The sequence below is a fragment of the Mustela erminea genome, chromosome 4 (assembly GCF_009829155.1).
Source record: "Mustela erminea isolate mMusErm1 chromosome 4, mMusErm1.Pri, whole genome shotgun sequence".
Classification (NCBI taxonomy): Eukaryota; Metazoa; Chordata; class Mammalia; order Carnivora; family Mustelidae; genus Mustela; species Mustela erminea.
In genome coordinates, this window is record NC_045617.1 from 117318851 (window position 1) to 117342651 (window position 23801).

General features: G+C 40.5%; 1 protein-coding gene across 8 annotated transcripts in view; it reads left to right on the plus strand.

The window, feature by feature from the left end:
* The window catches only part of FKBP5 (FKBP prolyl isomerase 5), a 114917-nt gene that overhangs the window by 80973 nt on the left and 10143 nt on the right, over positions 1 to 23801 (plus strand). For 7 of the 8 annotated variants that reach the window (XM_032340518.1, XM_032340514.1, XM_032340513.1 and 4 more), the window contains 3 exons: positions 12168 to 12324; positions 18028 to 18118; positions 20489 to 20572. In XM_032340518.1, the coding sequence (XP_032196409.1) occupies positions 12168 to 12324; positions 18028 to 18118; positions 20489 to 20572 (332 nt within the window). The remainder of the gene's footprint in view (positions 1 to 12167; positions 12325 to 18027; positions 18119 to 20488; positions 20573 to 23801) is intronic. The other variant, XM_032340517.1, reaches the window with a different exon arrangement.

Sequence of the window (23801 nt, forward strand, 5' to 3'; positions counted from 1 at the left end):
ACTTTTGAAGACAACTGGCTGATACAGAATATACTTCAGTTTGGGTTTGTCTGATTAGATTGAAGTTACACATTGTTTTGAAAAATACCATATAAGTGATGTTGTGCCCTTCTCAGTTCTTCATTATCATGGGGTACATGTTAGTGATGATACTAACTTAGGTCCCTTGGTTAAAGTGGGGTCTGCCATGTTTCTTCTTTGTAAAGTTCCTATTTTTGCCTTACTAAGTATCTCACTGGCAGAGAACTACTAGGAGACCATGCGGAGGTTTTTTATATCATATCTTCACGTGCTGATTTTAACGTCCATGAATAATTTTTGTATGCAGCAGTTATTACTGTAGTACTTTCCAGTGGTAATTTTTCTACTTCCATTGTTCTTCTACAGTTTAATTGGAATTCTGCTATAAGGAAGAGCTGCCTCTCCTCCCCTGTTTATTCAGTTATTTTCAATAGTGTGGACTCATGGGAATTTATTTTATTCTGTAGGTTATTATTCATTGCTATTCTTATTTGTTGCTCAAATTGTCCCAGGTTTGGCCATTAGAAGATTCTTTTCAATGTACCTTGATTTTTAAGCACTTCCTTTTTTTTTTTTTTTTTTAAGATTTTATTTATAAGGTGCCTAGATGGTTCAGATGGTTAAGTCTCTGCCTTCAGCTGAGGTCACAATCTCCGGGTCCTGGGATTGAGCCCCATGTCAGGCTTCCTGCTCAACAGGGAGTCTGCTTCTCCATCTCCCTCTGCCTCTCCCCTGCTTGTTTTCTCTCTCTCAAGTAAATAAATAAAATCTTTTTAAAAGCAATATTACTTAATTGTTTTAGAGAGAACAAACAGAGGGAGAGAATCCCAAGCAGACTCCATGCTAAATGCAGAGCCCGACCCAGGGCTCAGTCTCATCACCTCAAGACCGTGACCCTAGCTGAAAACAACAGTTGGACGCTTAACCAGCTGAGCCACCCAGTGCCCTAGTATTTCCTTACTTTTGGTACAAGATGCTCTAGGCTCATTTTGTAACTTCCTTGCCCCGGGGCTGGAATTAGCTGATTCGCTGAGGAGCTCTGATTTATTAGAGAAGGGTATTTAGAAACCAAGATCCTGGTGCTAGGTATACTCACACTATGGAATGTTACTGCTTCTAGAACCTCTTAAGCAGACAGAGCTAGGAAATGTATGTGCCTCAATATGCATCTATAACCAACTACAGGTATTCTTTCTCAATCTGTATATATATTACAAACTATGAGTACATACTAACACTCAGAGTTCCAGTCCAATACCACTGGTTCATTCTCACCTCCCTTTGCTTATTTAAAACTGCTTTCTCCAACAGTGAGAAACCTCACTCTCATTATCCACAATATATTTATTTAATTGTAGTTTATACAGAAAGTAGTTTTAAAATTGCTAACCCACACCCTGTGAAAAACAAACTTTCTAAATATAGGAAATACTTGTGCATAGTTCCTTTAGTCATGAGCCTTCAAGCTTACATTTGAAAACACTGCTTTCCAACTTCCAATAGTTCCTTTTCCTCACTCCCTCCAGTGTGGTCATGCTATTCCTCTATAATGCAGTTATGTTCATTTGTTATGTTTGTGTCCAGCACACACTGGTTGATGTTAACTATTTATTTATGTTTGGGGTAGATGAAACATTACCATGATTTTTTTTTTTAAGATTTTATTTATTTACTTATTTATTTGTCAGAGAGAGAGAGAGAGAGAGAGAGCACGCACTGGCAGATGGAGACAGAGGGAGAAGCGGGCCGAGCAAGGAGCCCCATGTGGGACTCAATCCCAGGACGCTGGGATCATGACCTGAGCCGATGGCCGCTGCTTAACCAACTGAGCCACCCAGGCATCCCCCATGATTCTAAACTATACAATAAGATATACACAGAAATGTTTTCCCCCCTCATCTCTACTAACTTGTTCTCATTTTCCCATTATTTCTACCTTCCTTCCTACCTACCTCCTTTGACCACTAGTCACAATTCCTGGTTTATACTTCTTGTATTTCTTCTGCAAAAATGAGCTAATATCTGGGTTTTTTCCCTCTTATATCCCTTCCCTTAACATTACTATAAATGGATTTTAGAAATATTTGATTAATTCTTTATCTCATTTTACTTTTTCTATTTCCAAATATCTTAAGACAGGGTTATGACTGATTTTTGTCTCTCATCTTGTTAGGATTGTACTTTCCTGGGAAATTTTAGAGTAAATGGTTTATTTTTACTTTTTCTCCCAAAAGCCCTTTTTGGTTTTCTGGAACAAATCAGTTATATAAAAATGTATTTTCACTGTCAAGGGTAAGGTGTCCTGCTTTCCCTCTTTGAAACAAGTTTGCCGTGTGTGGGAGGAAGACAGAAGGTTGACTCTGTCTGAAACCACAATCACCTTGTTCTGGGAAAGGCTTCTCCGTCTTTACCAGTTTGCCATTTCTGATAGCATCACCTATACATTTAGATTCAAGGCCAGGAAGACATCCCAGAACTAAAACCAGTTCTGCAGTGAAGGGAACAGGAGACAGTGATGATCCATCATATATCATTATAGACACACAAGAGTTAAGAGTGCCTGTCACTTCTGTGAAAAGGGACAGTGAATAGTTGGGGAGGGACACACAAGTTTTGGAAGTGATGGACTTGAATTCTGAGTTTTGGAATCACTACTTGATATTCTTAGGACTTTAGACAAGTTACTTGACTACCTTGGGCATCCAGATTTGTCATCTGTAAAACAGGAATGATAATCTTTATACTCACACAGGTTATTTTGACAGTTAAATAAAGAAAGTTGCCTAATACAGGACATTTAATTTCTTTTTCTACCCTATATTCTGCTTATATAATTTATTTTGCTTCCTGAAAGTAGATTTAAGGAAGGAAATCCTTGACTCCTCTTTATCTTATATCCTATATCCAATTCATCACCAAATTCTTTTGACTCTCCCAGAGTTGACCTAGAACCCCTGACTAATTTGCCTTTGTTGTTAACAACAGTCTTCAAATTAATTTTATAGCTTCTTAATACTAATTGTACCTAAATCCTATTTCTCCAGGATTGTCGTTTGTTTGGGTTTTGAAGAATAAAGTTATGGACTGAATCAAAAGGCTTTTATTGAATTACGAACTTTTGCTTCCTTTTAATTATTTTGTATGTGGAAGGGGAGAGAACTTATGTTCGTTGACAGGATTTATTCTTCCTCAAAGAATTTTTTAAAGATCTTATTTATTTGAGAGAGAGAGAGAGAACTCAAGCAGGAGGAGGGGCAGAAGGAAAGGGTGTGAAGCACCACGGAGCAGGGAGCCCAACACGAGACTGGATCCCAGGACCCTGGGATCATGACCTGAGCTGAAGGCAGACGCCTAATTGAACCGCCTAGATACCCCTCAAAAAAATTTTTACCCTCTCTGTCAGGATCCTAATAATTGCAGATCAATTTTTAGATTCTGTTCCAGTGTGTTTTTCTTATGTCAATTAAGATGACCATCTTGTCATTTTTCTTCAATCTTGTTCTTTGTCCATTAAAAAAAGAAAGTCGGTGTTCTAAGGTAGTCTGTTTGACAGTGGGATGAAGACTGATACTTTAGTCATCATACTTTAGTTGCCAACAGTAGCTACATGGTTACCTTTAAGTTTTGCTTTCTTAGAAATCTGACATAAGGCTCTAAATAGCTAACACTCCTTCCCCAAGATCCCTGTTGGGTCACTTTTTTTTTTTTTTTTTTTTTAGATTTGTTAATTTCAGTACTTCAAGTAGATATATCAAAATGCTGGCTGTTTGTGGCTCTCTCGCTTCACACTGCCTTCAACCTCATTTGAATGCAAAAAATGCAGACAGTCATCACTGTTTTCAAATATGAACATTTCAGCAGAACCACCTGCAGAATTCAGTTTACTGGAATACCCTTCCTTCTCACGTCCTTTCCCTACCCAGATTCCACTGAATTCCTAAGAGATGGGCAAGGGGTTTGGAGAATGATTTTTAAGAAAGAGTAAGAAATCCAAAATTGTGCTGGAAAATAGAATACAAGAAGTGGATCAGGAATTATGAAGAATTTCTGGAATAAAGTAGATAAAATTGGATGGTTGGAAACTAGACTTAGGAAACCCAACTCAAAACAGGTGTAGAGAAGATCTCTGCAGAGGTACATACCATTCTTCTCAACAAACTTGGGCAGAACTCCAAGCTCATAGTCAGCTGGTGCAAGGGAGCGAAAGCAGGCTATGGGGCAATCATCAGGTTTCTTATAAAACAATATGGAAAAGCTGGGGTAGTAAACTTTAGTAGCAGTATTCAACTTTGGCTGAATTTAGAATTACCTGGGGAGCTTTTAAAATCCTGATGCCCAGACCAGCTAAATAAGAATCTTAAATCTCATAGGCTGGAACTCCAGGCACACATTTTTAAACTCCCTAGGTGATTCTAATTTGCAACCAAGGATTGAGAATTACTCTAGGGTCTAGCTGTGTCTTTGCTCCTGGGCTAAAGTCAGTAAGGCCAGATTTCTAAAATAAAATAGGGATCTCTGCCTCAAAAGACTCCCTGTATTAGGAGTTGGACTAGAGAATGAGGACATATTGAATGGCTTGAACTTATAAAGCAGATTTGAAGGGGAAGGAATGTGAAATAGCTCTGTGCAACAGTAAAGAGGCTCAAGTGTTTTATTCCTGAAATAAGACCTTTTCGTATATCACAACTGGGGAAAGGTTTCCCCAGCCTTCATGGGCGCATCGTGCTCAGCTCATAGTAAATACTTCATAAATGTTTCTGGAACCCCCACCCCTAGTTTCCCATAATCAGCCCACCCCTTTGGGGGAAAGACTACCATGGAAATGTATCCGACTGCTTAGAAAAACTGGAAACCAGTGCCAGATATCAACAATCATTTGATCTTTTTGAATCCATCCTTTATAATATGACTAGATAACAAAGAAATGTCAGCAAGTACCCATGAGAAAAAGAAGCTCCAAGATAGACTAAGAAGAAATAGAAGAGAACTTTTAAAATATTTATTATTACTGGGGTAATAATATTACTGGGTGGCTCAGTCAGTTAAGCGCCGAACTGTTGATTTCAGCTTAAGTCATGATCTCAGGGTTCTGGAATCAAGCACCATATTGGGCTCAGCATTCAGCACAGAGATCTATTCATCCCTCTCCCCCTGCTCCTCCCTCACCCCATGCAAACACATGTGCTCTCTCTCTCTCTCAAATAAATTAAAAATCTTTTAAAAATACAATACTTATTACCATCTTCAGAAAATCCAAGATATGGAAGGTGGAAGAAAGAAGATAGGGATGAAAAAATCAAAGATAGACCAATTGAATCCAATCAAACGTGATAGAAGAAAATTTCCTAAAGACAGAAGAGGCTTAAGAGCCTAAAGTGCCAGTTGAGAGGGGCCTACAGCAGTAAAGATTCTGATAAACATTCTGATAAAATTTCTTAATCCACAGCTTAGAAGAAAATTTTGAGCTTTTCCACGGAGGAACAAGCTCTATGCAAAGCAGTAAGAATCACAATGACATCAGACTTACTCATGATACTAAACACTACATGGCAATGCTTTGAGCATTGCGACTATGAGTATTTTGAGCCTAGAGTTGTATACTCAGTCAATTCCTTTAAGTGGAAGAACAAAATTAACTTTTTGGAATATGCAGACTCATGCCCTTTTTGAAAAAAACAAAAAAAACAACTGTAGAATATACTAAAATACCACAAAAAAAATAAAGCCAAGAAGTGAAGGCTTCAAGGCATAAGCAACATTAGTGAGCAAAAAAGTAATTTCCATAACATGTCAGTAAAGTTGGATGCATTTAACTTGACAGATCCTGAAATGGCAAAACTATGATACAAGTAATAGTAGTTTAACAGTCTGGAACTAGGTTCTGGGTCATTTCAACAAAATGCCATGCAGATGGGAAATGGAGGGGGAGGCAAAATTGCCAAAAATTAATTTCTTGGGGCACCCCGGTGGCTCAGTCCGTTAAATGTCCTAATTTTGGCTCAGGTCATGATCTCAGGGTGGTATGATCGAACCCTGCATCAGGCTCACACTGGTCATGGAGCCTGCTTGAGATTCACTCTCCGCCTCTCCCTTTCCATCACCATCCTCCCTCTCTCACATGTTCCCTCTCTCTTTCTCTCAATAAATAGGTAAGTATCAAAAACCAAGTGGTACCAAAAATGGAAAATAGAGGAATGATTTCATTTATGCCCATGTTGAGACCTGATAGAGCTATGAGGTTTCTTTGGTTTTGTTTTTCATATGCTTTTTAAGTATTTGTGAATGTCCTGGTAAATTTGGTCCAGTGAGAGACAGCAAATTCTTGAAACCACTTTATTATATGTTTTCACAAAATAAAGTAGTGTGGCACTTGGTCTAAAATGGACACTGTTTATTCTTTCAAATATCTTGAATTTATGTAGCTCCTTGTAAAAAAGGCAGCTTCAAGTCTTCAGGTAGAGTAAAATCTTAGTAGAAAATAGTCTTTTTTGTTAATTTAAAAAATCCAGCCAATGGATCATTTATTTTAAAATAGTATTAAAATACAGAAGCTCCATATCAGTAAAAAATTTAAATAGCTCTTGGAATTTATTAAAAATAGGAGTACTGACTAGTATTCAAAAAGGAAAATTCCCAGAAGTAAGTGAAAATCACTACCATTTTCCTTTAGGCCCTGTTTTCAAACTAATTGTTAAATAAATATTTACTATCTGGCCTTGAACTGTGTGTTAGGCACTGTAAGGTACAAAAGAAGGGGAAGACATTGTCTTTGTCTACGAACTTTGAGTTTTATTCATATTGCGACAGCCCTCTCTGTGGAGCCATTAAGTGGCTTCTCGAGCAGAAGTTCAAAAACATGTTTAATCCGGTATAATTTACCTCTGATTGCAGAAAAATAATCATAGCCAACTTCCATTGAGTTCACCTCTGTGTATCACAATGTCTTCATATAGTAGGTACCCTGACATAAGAATGAACGAATGCAAAAAAAAAAAAAAAAAAATGAACAAATGCCAGGTGTTGGGCTAACAGCTTTCATTCGGGCCCTGATTTAGTCCTCTCTGCAATTATTAGTTAGCTAGTATTTTTTTCTCTATTTTGTGGATGGAGAAACTGAGCTTCACATAATTTAGATGATCTTGCCCAAAGCCACAACTGTTAAGTGGCAGAATGGGATTGGAATCCAGGTCTGACTAAAGTGCTCTCCCCGTGTAAAGACAGGAATGGTGCAGATTTGTGTTCATGTAGGATTTGTTGCTGTGTGTATGGTCCCTATTTAGACTAAGATCTATCACCTCTCATCCATGTGCATGAATTCTTCTAGTTAGGTAGCTGGGTTATCTGCCTGCCTGCAGTTAGCCGTTGCCCCTCAGTTCTGTCAGCGATCGCACGGTGGTGTTTAGTCATCTTGCACAGTAGAAAGTGGTGCAGAGGAGGAGGAAGGCAGTTTGGGGGAAATCTGACCACCATGCTTGCAGTTTCTCTTCTAATCAGTGATTAATATGCCTCTCCTCATTTAGAACTCCATCTCTGTTTCCTTATTTGCCTTTTCAGGGGGTCATTAAGAATCCACTATCTCTTGGATGTTCTGCTCTATTAGGCAGGCAGAGAGAAACTCATTTGGCATGAACTAGGCAGCAGAAAAAACCCTTGCCATGTGGGAGTAACCTGTCACAACCTGGTTTTCTCTGGCCAGATGACTGGTCTTGTCTAGTAGTAATGCCATTACAACATTCCCATTCAGATCCCCATGACCCAGTAATTGTTTTGGGAACGAGTGCAAAGCTATCAGACACCAGCTACTATAATTAGAAAAGGGGAAAACAGACACTCACCAGAGCTAACGTCTTTAGGCTGGAGCATTTACGGCACATTTTTTTTTTTAGGTTATGGAGCCTCCTTCTCAGTTTTGCTTCCTAAAATACAAAGTCTAGTTTTTGGGTTCTCGCATTCCAGTTTTTGTTACTGCAGTACACTCTCCTTTTCCCCCCTATTTTAATCGGAGTACAAATTGCTGTCAGCACATCGAGTTCATGTGCCAGCCACATTCAGAACAGAGTGTTCTGTGCTCTTCAAAACAAAATTGCTCTAGGGCAGTAAGAGAACAATAAGTCAGAGCTCCAGTTTAAGTGATGTTTTGCAGCAGACCCGGCTTACTTGATGTGGTTACACTCGGATTGCTCAGCAAAGCTCGGGTAATTTCATTTGGTTTGACTTCATGGGGTTTGGAGGACCTCCCTCCTCCAAGTTCCATGGACTTTAAGTCAAGAGAAAATGTTCCTTTTTGTGTCTTTTTTTTTTTCCTCTCTACCGAAAAAGCCCTAAGTAGAAGCATCCTGTATGTACTTTTATTCTCTTTGGACACGTCATAGATCATTTACTTCCCGTAAATCATGCTGGTTGGAATTAGCAACAGACCTCCTGAGCCCTAGAGGCTGAGGTCCCAGTGAGTCATGATGGTTATTATTAAATATTTATTAAGTGAGTATTTGTACTAAGAGATGCAAGGTCAAAAGCAACCACAGGTCTTCCTAGCCAGAGCTGCCACGGTTTTCTTTTGTATCAGTTGTTGAGACAATTCAAAAAAACAAAAACAAAACCCAAGCATTGGACCTGGAGGAGCCAGGCATGTTTGATCTGTCACCATGAAGGGGGCCCCTGCTGTGGCAGTCGGTGGCATTTCTGTGGCTCCAGGGTGGTGTGTGAGTTCTTGTCAGCAGTCTTGCAGAACTTGTCACACCAGTGTTCCTAGTTTAGAAATCAGTTAACAGAGAGATAGCCTTTGCTACTTGTAGATGTAAAGAACCAGTGGGTTATATACTCCTTGAGCCTGTGACACCTTCTCTCACACTGACATTCCAGATTTGAAAAGGCTGTGGTTTTCTTTGTACATATGAACTGGTATGTGTGTGTGCGTATGCGTGTATGTATCAGTTGAAGATTTGATGGCAGTGTAGGTAGTGTTCAGGTCCAACTTAAAAGAGTTGTATTTACAAAAAAAAAAAAAAAAAGATTAGTCCATATAAAAGGTACTAAATATGAGAATTATTGAGGATTTTTATTTTCCTATAAGGTAGCCATAAAAATTGGTTCTGTCATTTATTATCTTTTATTGTCTTGCTTTCATTATAGTTTCCTTACCTTCCTTGTAATTTGAAATCTTTTTTTGCTTGCTTACTTCACTTATCTTTCCCAACACATTTATTAGTAGCCAGTCTTTTTTTTCCCCTAATATGGGTTGTCCCACGTAAAGAGAACTTCTAAAATTATTTATATAATTTTAACATCAAGTACATGCATCAAGCTGAAAACTAGCCTAGGAAACTGACACACAGGCAGGAATCCTTTGCAGAGTCTCTGGATTTCCTGTTTTGAAAACACATTCAAACTTGATCAACCAAAAACCACAATGAATGTACTGATAGTTTCCTCCCCGACGAAATGTACTCTCCTTTGGGGAGGAAGACATTTCTAACAATAAACCTCAGACAGAAAAATCTGTCAACTGAGTTGTGATATAATAGGATAATAAGTCTCAAGACTTGAGACTATTCCTCAATTCATGAGCTGAAACTCACTTTGCTCAGCAATTTTTTTTTTCATGAAAAGTATCATCACATTAGTCTACATCAAATTTCTTGGGAAGATTTTAAAATATGTAAGAGCATAAACTTCTCAGGACTTTGAATTCCTTTAGCAACATCAGTTTTTATTTCTTTAAGTAAAAATATCTTAAGCCTTAGACACCCTGCAGAAGCTCTCTAGATGTATCTGAAAATAAAGCTGAATTTATTTTGAGACTGTTTTCCAGTACAAAAGAATTTTCAATGTGCTATCAATTGATTGAGTTTTATATGATCTAGAACATTCCAAGAGTGATTGTAATAGAGAGGATCATCTACTTTTATGACTGTGGGACATGGAGCAAAATTCCTGTATATCAACTCCACCCTGAGAGCCAGTGTATTTCTTGCCCTTGTTTGGAAAGTCACACCTCTCTCTAATTTGGTCCAAGTTTCTTGGACTCCATCCTATGTCTTTGTTGGAAGCACATCAGGATGGTCTTATCCTAGTAAATCAGAAAAGGATAGAGAACTTTATTTATTTATTTTTAAGATTTTATTTATTTGACAGAGTGTGAGAGAGAAAGGCAGAGCGGCAGGCAGAGGGAGAGAGAGAAGCAGGCTCCCCGCTGAGCAGAGAGCCCGATGTGGGGCTCAATCCCAGGATCCTAGGATCATGACCTGAGCCGAAGGCAGATGCTTAACCCACTGAGCCACCCAGGCACCCCAAGATAGAGAGCTTTAAAGCATAAATGTCCATGTGACATTGTGGCTCTTGACAACTATACCACTACCATTTGCTTTTCAGGGTTTCTCGAATTTTTCAGGCTTGGCTTAAAGGTAATCTGATCAAATAATTAACTGCAGGAATTGGCTTTGAAGCTGGTTTCTGGCCTGTATCAGAACTGTATCACTGGGTCATAGTATCATAGAATTGTAGAGCTTCAGAAGACCTTTGAGATCATGTAATTCAAAAGTAGAGTAAGTTGGAATTGAATTTGTGTTTGGAAACTAATAATTGTCTCATGAAACAAGTATAACAGAATGAGTAATTTTTAGTCTTTCTAAAGCAAGTTAAAGTTAGAGAAACTGGTGTTAGAAAAGAAGAATTTTAGGAAATTGTTACATTTGAATCTAGGCCATTACAGAGTTTAGAATAAAGAATTTTCTTAGGAAAAGACCAGTTATTACATTGCTTGGTGACTGCTGTGCTATTGGGTGAGCCATCCATCTTTTCTTACTGAGTCAAAGACCCAAGTGGAAGAGAATGAATGTCCTTCATATGAAAAGTAGTTGGAAAGATTCAGAGAGTTGCTTATCCTAGAAAAAAAAGTAATGGATCAAGAAAAAATACATATCTATATGCATTCTTCCTATTTTGTCTTGAAACAAAAGCTTTTTATCTGATAGGAAATCACCGTGGGAATGAGGTGAGTGAGTCTAAGTGGAACAGGAAATTAGGCCCCAAGAAAGTGACCTCTTAACGTTTCAGAAGAGTTGTTAAATAATTTGATTTGTGAAGTTACAGTAGACTGGTGATTCCTTCACACTTTACAGTTATCACTCCACTAAGGCTTATAGTTATGATACAGTTATTGGTGATGCTGGCTTTGAGTTTTCTGTTTTTACTCAAATATATTTGTGAATGAGATTAAAACTTAAGAAAGAAAAATGAGCTGCTTTATTCAGTTAACTTTTGTTTATTTTGGGGAAATAGTCATTTGTTTTTTTTTTCCCCCAAGCATCTGAAGTCAAAATGTAGTTACAAATGTTTACGTCATTATATACTTGATACTAAGTTCGTTGCACCTTGATAATTATCTATTAAATATTCTAGCATTTCTTGATCCTGTGTTATAGGTGAGGAAATTTCTGTCATGTAGTAGGTTTAAATTAAACCTGTGTTCTGTGGCGCCTGGGTGGCTCAGTGGGTTAAGCCGCTGCCTTCGGCTCAGGTCATGATCTCAGAGTCCTGGGATCGAGCCCCGCATCGGGCTCTCTGCTCAGCAGGGAGCCTGCTTCCTCCTCTCTCTCTGCCTGCCTCTCTGCCTGCTTGTGATCTCTCTCTGTCAAATAAATAAATAAAATCTTTAAAAAAAAAAAAAAAAAAACCTGTGTTCTGCTTTATTATCCCCTAAGTTATCTTTTTTTTTTTTCAAGATTTATTTATTTATTTTATATAGAGATGATGGGGGGCAGAGGGGGAGGGCGAGAGGGACTCCTCAAGCGGACTCCCCACTGCTGAGCAGGGAGCCTTACACCGTGCTCTATCCCAGGACCCCGAGAGCATGACCTGAATTGAAATCAAGAGTTGGCCACATAACCAACTGAGCCACCCAGGTGCCCTCCCCACCCCACCCCCGCCCTGAACTATCTTATTGATAGAGTTGTTGGTAATTACAAGTTTAAACTGAGAAATAGGATTGCTCTTAAATTTTCAGACTGGGTAGGTAAAGTGTCAATAGGACATACCCCATGTGTCTCTAGATGAAATGAGAAAGGGGAAATAATCATTTTTCACTTCTCTAAATTAGCCAGACCTGTGGAGCAGCATTACTGACTGACCTGTCTCCTCGCCCTCAGTTCACCTAGAAGGCCGCTGTGATGGAAGGATGTTTGATTGCAGAGATGTGGTATTCATTGTTGGGGAAGGAGAAGACCATGACATTCCAATTGGAATTGACAAAGCCCTGGAGAAAATGCAACGGGAAGAACAATGTATTTTATATCTTGGACCACGGTAAGCAGCATACCAGCTCAGTACACAGTGAAGTTATCTAAAGGACAGGGATTTAGTGTGTGTGTAGTATAAGAAGGAGGTCTACTTTCATTCTTTTGCGTATAGTTCTTCAGTTTTCCCCACACCATTTACTGAAGAGACCGTCTTTTCTCTGCCATATAGTCTTGCCCCTTTTGGCACAGATCAATTGACCAAATAAATGTGGATTATTTCTGGGCTCTCTATCTTGTTACATTGATCTATTTTGTGCCAGTATTACTGCAGTTTTGTAGTCTATCTTAAAGTCTGGGAGTGTGATACCTTCACCTTTGTTCTTTTTTCTCAAGATTGCTTTGACTATGCAGGGTCTTGTGTGGTTCCTTATAAATTTTAGGATTATTCTAGTTCTGTAAAAAATATTATTGATATCTTTTTTTTTTTTTTAAGATTTTATTTATTTGACAAACAGAGATCACAAGTAAGCAAAGAGAGAGGAGGAAGCAGGCTCCCTGCTGAGCAGAGAGCCTGATGTGGGGCTCAGTCCCAAGACCCTGGGACCATGACCTGAGCTGAAAACAGCTGAGCCACCCAGGTGCCCCAAAATACTATTGATATCTTGATAGAGATTGCATTGAATCTGTAGACTGCTTTGGCCAGTATGGATATTTTAATAATACTAATACTTCCAATCCATAAGCATGGTATATCTTTTCCGTTTGTGTCCTCTTCAATTTCTTTCATCAGTATTTTATATTTGTGACAACATGGATGGACATAGAAGGCATTATGCTTAAGTGAGAGAAGCCAGACTGAGAAAAATACCATATGATTTCAGTTATATGTGGACTCTAAAAAAAAAAACAAAAAACAAACCAAATGAACAAACAAAACAGAAACAGAATCATAAATAGAACAAACTCGTGGTTGCCAGAGGATTTGGGGGTGGGGGGTACCTGTTGAGCACAAGGCGAAGGGGGAATTAAGATGTACAAACTTAAGGTTATAAAATAAGTCACAGGGATGAAATATATAGCACAGGGAATATAGTAAATAATATTGTGCTAATATTATATGATAATAGGTAACTGAATTTATCATGGCAAGCCTAATATAACATGTAGAATTGTCACATCACTATGCTGTACACCTGAAACTGATATACCATTGTACTCCGCTGTACTTCAGTAAAAACAAAGAATATTTATATACTTGTTTTTTCAATCAGCGTTTTAGAGTTTTCAATGAAGTTAATGCTAATAGTGGAAACAATTAAATCAGTTAGTCATGGAGTGAATTAATGGGCCATATAATATCACAAAGATCTGCGAGCCTGATTACTTGACTGTTGTGTGTCAAAGAGAGGACTGATAGGCAAGTTTTGCTGCTTATTTGTTTTGCCTGCCATATTGCCAAGACAGGAAGCTATTGGCCATCTCACATGATTCTCCTGCCTCTCTCCTTTCTTTTCTCTAAATTAGATGGGAGGCAGTAAAACATGTGAGGGTTGGAAGTAGAAGCACTTGGATGATTTATTACCACTTGAATTTGTGCCACCTGTTCTTATACAGAGTCCCTGAAAAAAAAAAAAAAGTGTTCTTCCTGGATCTAAAGGCAGCGGAGATGACTCATTTTTGCCTAAATTTTTCCCATCATAAGGATATCCATTAGCACTTCCCAGCTTAGAACTATCAGACACCAACAGCTCTCTTGTGAAAACATGTTTGGTATTATTTTTAGACCTAAAATTATACCATGAATCTAACCCTTCTATCTTGAGAAATAGACCCTTGAGAGAAACCAGGGTGTTTTGATTCTGTTTGCATGAAAGCGCATCTGCTTATCTGCAGTCTCCTCCCTCTCTGGCTGCTTGGATTTCAGCCCCTAGGATTCTGAGTTCTTGAGGATCCGGATGGCCTGCACTCACCAGTAGGTACAGTTGGCCTTTTGTACAGTTGCTTGTCTTTGTGGAGCCTCAGGAGTAATCCAGTAGCATATTCCTCGTTGCCCTCATACTCTAGCCCTAATTCTATTTCCCAAGTGAGGGTTTGGCCAAGCCTGCAAATGCTCTACACCTTGACCCGTTATACAGCCTTCATGGAGGCACCTTTTATTTCATGCTTTTTTCTCTGTCATCCGTTTTCCACAACTATATTCCTGTTTTAGTGTGTTTTATTTACATTTACCCTATAGTTGTAGTTCACGTCAGGTGAACTTATTTCTCTCATTCTAGAAGGAACTGTTTTTTACTCAGAGCACAGAGAAGGCTGTCTCCTCCATATCCAGGTAATAGCTAATTATTTTTAATGTAGCTTTCTAAAATTGTAGTTCCAGACTCATATGAAGAGAGTGGTATTTATGTTCCCTGTGTGCTTGCTGATTTAAGCTCCTTGAGGATAGATAATTCTGCGTACATGCAAGCGTAGATTATATGAATCAGTTCAATATATTTTGAGCCAGCTAACAAGACAGCGTGGGAGGCAGCTGTCTTAAGTTTAATGGCAAAGAGATACAGAAATCATCCTTACATACATCCAGGCGAATAGCTCCTTGCACACTTAAATTGTTTGTTGTGTCATTAATGGTTAGCACCCCCCACCCCGCTCTGTACCTTACCAGCTGTGTCTGCTTGGGCAAGTCACTTAACTCTCCTCAGCCTCAGCTTCTCCTTCCATAAAATGGGGATAATAAGATCTACGAACATAAAGTTGTGAAGGTCTGAATGAGGTAATTAATGCATGTGAAGAACTCTGCAGCGTGCCTGACACCTAGAAACTCTCGGTGTATTCGCTGTGATTGCTACTGTGGTGACGATTTTTCTATTCCACTTTGCCCCTCAGACCACAAGAAAAAGGAAACCCCGTTTTAACATACAGTGGATTTTTCCAATCTTTTCAGTCATAAAAGCAGTGTGTGGCCGGCCGGACGCACCCGGCGGAATGCTGTCCAGACAGGCAGGCCGTCCCCATGACAGGCAGCTGTGAGTGCCCGCTGTGGGCTTGCTTGTGTTGCTCAGATCCCCACACACCACAGAAAACTGCATCCCAGTGTCGCCGTGAGTGTGGCTACCACAGACTCATGCTCTATAGTTCTCTTGTGTCATCTGCATTTCGTTCTCTAGATGATGTTCAGGACACACCTCTGCGACTCTGACAGACTATTTGGTGGGATGTTTTCACAATCAATTCCTAAAACACATCCACAAAACCATTTTTTTTCCTTCTCAGCAAACAGCATCTTTTATATTGTGTTTAATATTGTTCAATACTTTTATATTGTATTCATTTCAGGTAAGGTATGGCTAGTTAAAATTTTTTTCCCTCCCTTTCCTTATGTTTCTGTCCTGCACCAACCCCAGACTAAAACACGGGCTGCCAAGAGACATAGTGCTTAGTTATGAGGCAGTGCAGGTTAAAAAATAAACAGTTTTCCAGGGACACAGAGAGCCTGAATTTAAATCCTGGCTCTGCTGCTGCCACTTCGTGTGACTCTCCGGAAGCGCTACTCTCTGAGCCTCAGTTTCTTCATCTGTAAAAATGAAGCAGTCAGTAAGCAGTTGTGGTACAAATACTTCTTGTATGCACATAAAAGCTTTAATGGTCATTAATAGTCACATTTTGTGTCTCTGCTGTCTGCAGGCAACTGTTAATTCAAGAACATTACTACCAGATTCTTTCTGTTACTGTAGCTTTGTATCTTTGGGTTAAGTCCTAGATTTCCATTTGTGGTGTTCTGTCTCTCAGTCAGATGAATTTGTGAGCCCCGGGTCCTTCGGTGCCCAGGCCCATCTAGCATAAGTCAGACAGCTTTCTGTATAACCTGGAAGTCAGACTAGATGCTCTCAAAAGAGTTTGGCGTGGGCTTACGCCTCCCCAGGATGGTATACTCTACATAAGTGATCTCAGAGTCCTTCATGTGAAGCCCCCCACCTCCCCCGCCCCTAGCCATGGGACTTTGATTCATGAGTTCCTCTAAGCAGCTTGTCTTATCCTCAGCACTGTCAATATTTTGGGCCAGATCTTTCTTGGTTGTGGGGGCTGTTCTGCATGTTGTAGGATGTTCTACCCACTACATGCTGGTAGCCCCCCGGTAGTTCTAGCAAACCCCAAATGTCTAGATATTACCAAATGTCCCTGTTGGGGGGGTGGATTTAAATCACCCGTGTCGAGAGTCACTGGCCTAAGGCAAGTGTCATACCGTCTGTTGAGTTTGTACCTGTTGAGCACAAGGTTCCAAATGCCACATGCTGTCGGTAAACATGATCAGCAAAGACTCACCTGTCTACCTAGTTCCTAGCAGTTAAGGAATGTTCTGTTATTTACCAGATGGTAGAAAGCAAATAGGAGCTACATAGGTCTAAGAGCTCGAAGTACAAAACTAGTCATGACTGCCTAAAATTGGCCACTGGTAATTATGTCCTCTTTGATTTCTTTGCTGAAGATACCCTTTGCCCTGCTATTAAAACTACCACATTCCTACCAACTCTCTTTGTGTCTCTGTGCCTCTCTCTGGCTCCACCTTTTATTTTCTTTTGTAATAGTGGAGGTGAGTAAGCACTTTCTTCCTGAAAAATTCAGGCAGGGGGTAAAGAAAGTGGTATAAGCAGCAGGATAGGAGTCTACCCCCTTCTAGTCGTTTTGCCCCAGAGAAAGGGAGGTATTAGCAGCCACTGGGTTTGGGCATCCTTCAGCCCTGAAAAGTGGGTGTTTACTAAGTTATCTTGCAGTACCATTCCATGTGTTCAAGAGTAGTTTGGCCTTGAAACATACGGGAACAGAATATATTCCAGTGAACATTTCTAAAATATGCTGGGCATTGTACTGAACGCTGGGAATCCATTGGACCAGACAGACCAATCACCACCAGAACTTCCATTCTAGGAGATGTATGCTTCTTGAATGCTTTGGGTTTTTCTAAAGTCTTTTGGTGATCTGAAAGAAAATAGAAAAACAGTTTATAGACCCTCAGTCATTTTCTTCAGTACATTTTGGCTCCCAGGCGTCGTGTTTACGGCACGATAGCTGCGGAGCTCTGAGAGTGTTTCTCTTGATGGGGGTTAGAGCTTTGCTAGGGCTGGTCTGTAAAGTTAAAAGCGTCTTATAACATAGCTGCTAATAAATAGCATTGTAACAATCACAGTGTCTTTTTTCTCTGTCCTGCTGATAAAGCTTCGAGGGAAAGCCCTGATAACCAAACAATGGCTATTTTATAAAAAGAACTAGATATTACATAAAGCAGAGGAAAAGACAGTGACATTTAGAATCCCCTCAAGGGGCGCCTGGGTGGCTCAGTGTGTTAAAGCCTCTGCCTTTGGCTCAGGTCCTGATCCTGGTGTCGTGGGATCAAGCCCTGCATCGGGCTCTCTACTCAATGGGGAGCCTGCTTTCCCCTCTCTCTCTGCCTGCCTCTCTGCCTACTTGTGATCTCTCTGTCAAATAAATAAAATCTTAAAATCCCCTCAAACAAGCTTTCCCAAGGTGTACAGGTGTTAACATTACATGTGATGATGAAGGAGAAAAGAAAACGAAATCTAGCCTGTTCCTTCAAAAGCCAGCAGGGATACTACACTGTACCTTCTGACCCACAGCTGGTTTGTCTTCACGGTCCCCAATGTGTGTAGAGTGCAGATGAGAGCTCTGTGCTAACGTGATGCCTCAGAACACCAGAGGAAGTGCCTGGAAATACATCAGTTCTTTTAAAGTTTTGTTTTCTTACTCTCCATTTCAGATACGGTTTTGGAGAGGCAGGGAAGCCGAAATTTGGCATTGAACCTAATGCTGAGCTTATGTATGAAGTGACACTTAAGAGCTTCGAAAAGGTGAGAAAATAACCAACTTCTCTAAATCATGGTAGATTTCTTCTCCGTCCACTTCCCAGAAACGACTATCTTACATTATTATTAGTGGTGTGGATAGATGGTATTTATTCGTATTTTGTGCTTTTTGTGACGAAGTTTGTCTCTTGCCTTTGACACTGCTCCCAGAGTCTGGGAGAACTGATACTGCACAGCCGATACACAGCTAAGGAGCTCAGTGTTCTTATTTTGTTCCTACGTGTCAGCCTTTTTTTTTTTTTTTTTAACTTTTTTGGGTAGAATCCAAGACTTGTTCCCTTATTTGTTCCTAGACTTGTTCTTTCTGTACTTTTTTTCCTGGGTTGAAGACAAAAAGGTTCACGTTCTGCCAAGCAGCTCCTTGGGGGAGTGGGGTGCAGTTTTCCGAAGCTGAATGGATTGTACCCTTCTCGGAGTCGTGGAAAGGAAGTTATCCAAAATGCAAGGCATTGTGGACCATCAGGCTCTGTGACAAGAGACACAAGAGACAAACCTGCTGACCCTCCAGCCTTGCCTTTTCCTACCTGTCCAAGTCTAAAAACGAGAGAGTTTGTCAGTTGCTTTGGGTTCCAGAAGCAGCAGCCCTCCTGGAGCGTGTTTGTCTCAGGCCTACCTCTGGAGGCTCCGAGCAGCAGTTTTACCAGATACACACAGAGCGAATGCCTGTGCTTAGGCATACCATCACGGCCAGCAAAGTACCCTCTGCAAATCCGAGGCCCCGCTCTCCCCAGAGAGCTTCTAAGAACTGCATTCTGTAGGCCTGTAGCGCTACCTCGGTGTTCTATACGTTAAGCTGTGGACTGGAAATGTGACTGTTTATATTCTATTAGACTTAGTAAGGAAATCATTGTCCTGTGGGGCTGGAACTTTGGGCCAGGAAAGTCAGGGGAGGACTGCTTTGGGATTTTCCCCCAACAGTGACGTTCCTGATCATACCCCTCACACTCCATGTTCCCCCAAACAACCATATTATGCTGTTGTCATGACCACCACGTATTGTCCGGGTGCCTCTCCTGAAGGCCTGCCAGCTCAGCTCTGATCCTCCAAAGCTGCCTCCATAGCACGATGGTTTTTATTATTAAAGAGAGAGAAAATAATCTTTAGCATATGGTTATTTCGACCTTGGCTTTCCCATTTCCATTTTAATCAAGTAAGCCGCCACAGCCCCCTCCCATCCACAGCCCAGAGGATGCTTCTTTACCGTGGTGCATTCTCACTGTTGTGTGCTGTAAGGAGCCCCCACGCGCTCCCTGCTCCGAGAACGTGGCTCCAGGATATTTGAAACCGTGTATATTTGAAACCATGTGAAAGTGTGATGTAGTTGGAAGCAACATTTTAATTCTCTGCCTCATAGTATTAATAACACACTTATACCCCATAGAAACAAAACTCCATATAAAAAATGCTGAGGGCCCTTATTACCAGATTTTAAATTAATAGAACTAAATTGTCAGAAGCAACACAGGGTTGCCAGAAAGACTGGTAACTCTCATTATTCACTTGGTGGGATGGGTGGCAGCAGGAATACATCACTAATTGTTTCTTGAATAGAGAGAATTGTACGGTTACCCACTCAAGTTTCATAATTCCTGTAGTAGTAGCACTGACCCAGCCACTGTCATTTCCCCTAAAGGATCCCAGATTGTTCTGTTGACTCTTGCCACTCCCTTTAAATCCAGCTATTCGTACTGAAAGTGCACGTGGCTCTGGATTCCTATCTCTAATGGTGGAGAGTGATAATACACATGATACGAAATAGCAAATGGTCAAGAAATCCCTGGAAATATTTCTACATCTATGTTTTGCTTGAAATCCCCCAGATATCCATCTGCAAGTTGACACAATTTGGAAGCTTTAGCTGTTCCAGTGGAGAGACAATGACCTGGCCTGGCATTTAAAAAATTGTTTGTGAATATACGCCTGTGACTTGACTACAGTAGTGTTCCCATTTTAGAGTTTGAAACACTGAGGCTTGAGAGAAACAACGTGCTAAAATTGTAATGGCAGTTTGCTAGGGAAGTCTGTGGGAGGGAGATGAGGGACGTTGGGTTTTGTTGTGTGTCCTCACCTCATAACTCCAAAGATGCGCTCTTTAACAGCACACAATGGCTTAGGTTCCTTACTGTGCTTTTGCCTGCTCTTCCTTCTTGGGCACCATGGGCCAGACTGCAGCTTGGTCATTGTAGAAGGTGAGTTCTAGCCTAGCAGTGAGTGGGCAGTGGCACCCAGTTTTAAAAGCCAGTGCATTTTGAGGTGTGGGTATCCTAGAAGAAGCCGCTGTGTGTTCTTACAGCCATTAGCTGATGCTCTTTCCTTCTCTGTTCATCTAACCGTTGTTACAAATTTACACAACAGGCCAAAGAATCCTGGGAGATGGACACCAAAGAAAAATTGGAGCAGGCTGCCATTGTCAAAGAGAAGGGAACTGTGTATTTCAAGGTGTGTGAGTCCTTGTACAGTCTTTTCCATCACAAAGAATTTGTTCAGGTTGTCAGTGAGTTGTACTGACATCCCCTACTCTGAATTCTATCAGCACCCAAGAGTAAGTCTGAATTTTTACAAGTCTGTCATTTTCAGCATTAGAAATGGTTAGAAGGAATGGATTAATGTGACAAAAAGAATACAGAGGTTTCTTTTACACATTCTACTCCAGATTGTAACCATTCATAAAGGCAGGCCAGGTCTGGCTTGCCCACCCTCCACTGTATCTCGCAAGACCTAAGGCATCTTTATTGGTACATAGTTGGCACTCAGCAAGTGTAGAATTAAAGAATGAATCGGATAATTGTTAGCAAGTGAGAATTCGTGGAGGTAAGTTTCACATCATCTTCTTTCTGCTGTCTCGGTCGAGCCACGGAGGCACATGACAAAAGGAAAGAACTCGCACAGATTCCAGAAGAAACCAAAAGGAAGAGAATATTCAGTTCCTCTAGTGGCCAACATGATCCCTGCCACATTTGGTTTTGTGAGGAATCTTGAGAAACTCCTGAATGACATTCGTTACTGATTGCTTCTTGAAAGCCCTTTCTAGTTATATCTAGGAATGTGTTACTTCCTCACTTAGATCTTAAACCCCCCGAGATAAGAGAAAAAGAAATAGCAGTTCTCATCAGAATGTTTTGCCCATTGCCATTGCTTCCCCACCCCCAACCAAGTACCTTCTCCATGTCCAGCAGAAAGGGTTTAGAGAGGAAGAGAGTGAAAGAATGGAGTTTTGTCAAGGTTTTTTTTTTTCTTCTTGCCACTGCCATCCAAAATACTGGATGATGTTTTCAACAGCCTAAAGCAGTGATGCATTAAGTGTCCTTCAGCAAGTCTTTATGGATCATCTGCTCTGAGACTTGCTTTTGCACGGACAGCCTTGTCTGGGGCAGGGGGGTAAGCAGTGCTGCCTCCTGTGAAACCAGCTAGAGAATGATGTAAGACTATATAACCAAGGCAGAAGTTCACACAGAAGGTGCCAAACACGTGCGGTGGTTGTTTTTCAGACTGTGGAAACATACCCATTATTGGGCCATGATACCAATTTAGTGGAAGTGTATTGCATTATGTAGTAAAGATAAATTTTGTTTCATAAAATTTGTTCAGTTGTGTGTGAGTGGGCACTGGATCATAATTGAAAACGTAGGGGCGCCTGGGTGGCTCAGTGGGTTGAGCCGCTGCCTTCGGCTCAGGTCATGATCTCAGGGTCCTGGGATCGAGTCTCGCATCGGGCTCTCTGCTCAGCGGGGAGCCTGCTTCCTCCTCTCTCTCTGCCTGCCTCTCTGCCTACTTGTGATCTCTCTCTGTCAAATAAATAAATAAAATCTTTTAAAAAAATGTAATTTAAAAAAAAAAAAATAAATGAAAACGTATTTCTTACTGTGGGTTATAGCTAAACACATTTGAAATCTGTTGGAATAGTTAATATATGATTATTTATATTTATCTATAGCTATTATATATACTAAGGTAATATGTATGGATCACCGGAAAGCTTGGGGGAATAGTGTAATAAGCTCTAAATTGGGAAAACCGGGCTTTATGGCTCCAAGTGGTTTAAAGATATTTAACGTCGAAAGAGGTTACTTTTGTGTGTGAAAGGTGATGGAGTTACGGGCACCTGTATGGCTCAGTGGATTGGGCATCCAACTCTTTTTTTTTTAAGATTTTATTTATTTGTTTGACAGAGAGAGACCGTGAGAGAGGGAACACAAGCAGGGGGAGTGCAAGAAAGAGAAGCAGGCTTCCCGCTGAGCAGAGAGCCTGATGCGGGGCTTGATCCCAGGATCCCAGGGTCATGACCTGAGCCAAAGGCAGACGCTTAACAACTGAGCCACACAGGTGCCCTGGGCATCCAACTTTTGATTTCAGCTCAGACAGTGATCTCAAGGTCATGGGCTCGAGCTCTGCATCGGGCTCCACACTCATCAGGGAGTCTGCTTATCCCTCTCCTCCTACTACTCTCCCTGCTTTCTCCCTTTTTCTCTCAAATAAATAAATAAAATCTTAAAACAAAAAAGTGATGACGGGACACGTGGGTGGCTCAGTCAGTTAAGCGGCTGCCTTTGGCTCAGGTCATGATCCCAGGGTCCTGGAATTGACCCCTGCATGGGGCTCCTTGCTCAGCAGGGAACCTGCTCCTCCCTCTGCCTGCTTGTGCCCTCTCTCTCTCTCTCAATAAATAAATAAGTAAAATCTTTTTTAAAAAGTGATGGGGTTAGATTAAATGATCCCCAAGTCTTTTTTCAGCTCTAAAGTTCTGTGATATTCAAAACTCTTGAAAAGTAATTTTGATTTTTTCTAATTGAACTATATTGGCTACTTCTAAGCTATTCAAGTAAGCTTCCACATGAGTTATGTGTAGACTCAAATACACAATATGCTAGAATGAAATATTTTTTTGTAAAATCCCTTAGGACCATAGGTCCCAAATGGTGTTTCCTATAAACCTGGAGTCTATAAAGTCCTTACTGTATTTTTATTTCCCAAACTTCTAAGTAGAATATTAATAGTTTGGGGATGGGGGGGGGGAGTTGGGGTTTTGGCATCTGACTAGAATTATATCAACTCTGTGTAGTAAAACAGCTCAGCTATTCAGAAGCTCTAATTGGTTGCTGATGACTCAGAACTTTAGGGAACAGTATTGGTAATGAAGTAATGTGGCAAAGCCACGTGTTGTATTGCTGTGTGCTGAACACAGAGATGGCCAGAATTACTGATCGGTGGCAGAAAGCAGGGTTTCTGTGTCCATACGGTTACTTAACTTTGTCACTTCTGAGCATCACAACTGCAGTAGTGATTTGTGTATTTCATAATATTAAGAACCTTCTAAAAATTACTGATCTTTGGATAAAATCTGGATCAGCAGTCACACATATGGAACATATTATTTTTGACATGCAGTTTGATAGACAAAATCTGTCAAAACATTAGTCTGTTGGGGGAAAATTAATGTAAGGTTGAAAACCACTGACCTAAGACTTTTCTCCCAGAATGTCTCTGAACATTTTGTACTACTAGAGACTTCCCTGGAGGCACCTTCATAATTATAGGTAAAAGATCCCAGCAGTGATCCTAGTTTTAGATGTAAGACTTAAAAATGGTTGGTAGATAGTTTCCTGTACACATTCCCTTTTAAAATTTCAGGGCAGGTTTCAATCTGCCACTGTGCCCTCCTGGGCTTCGT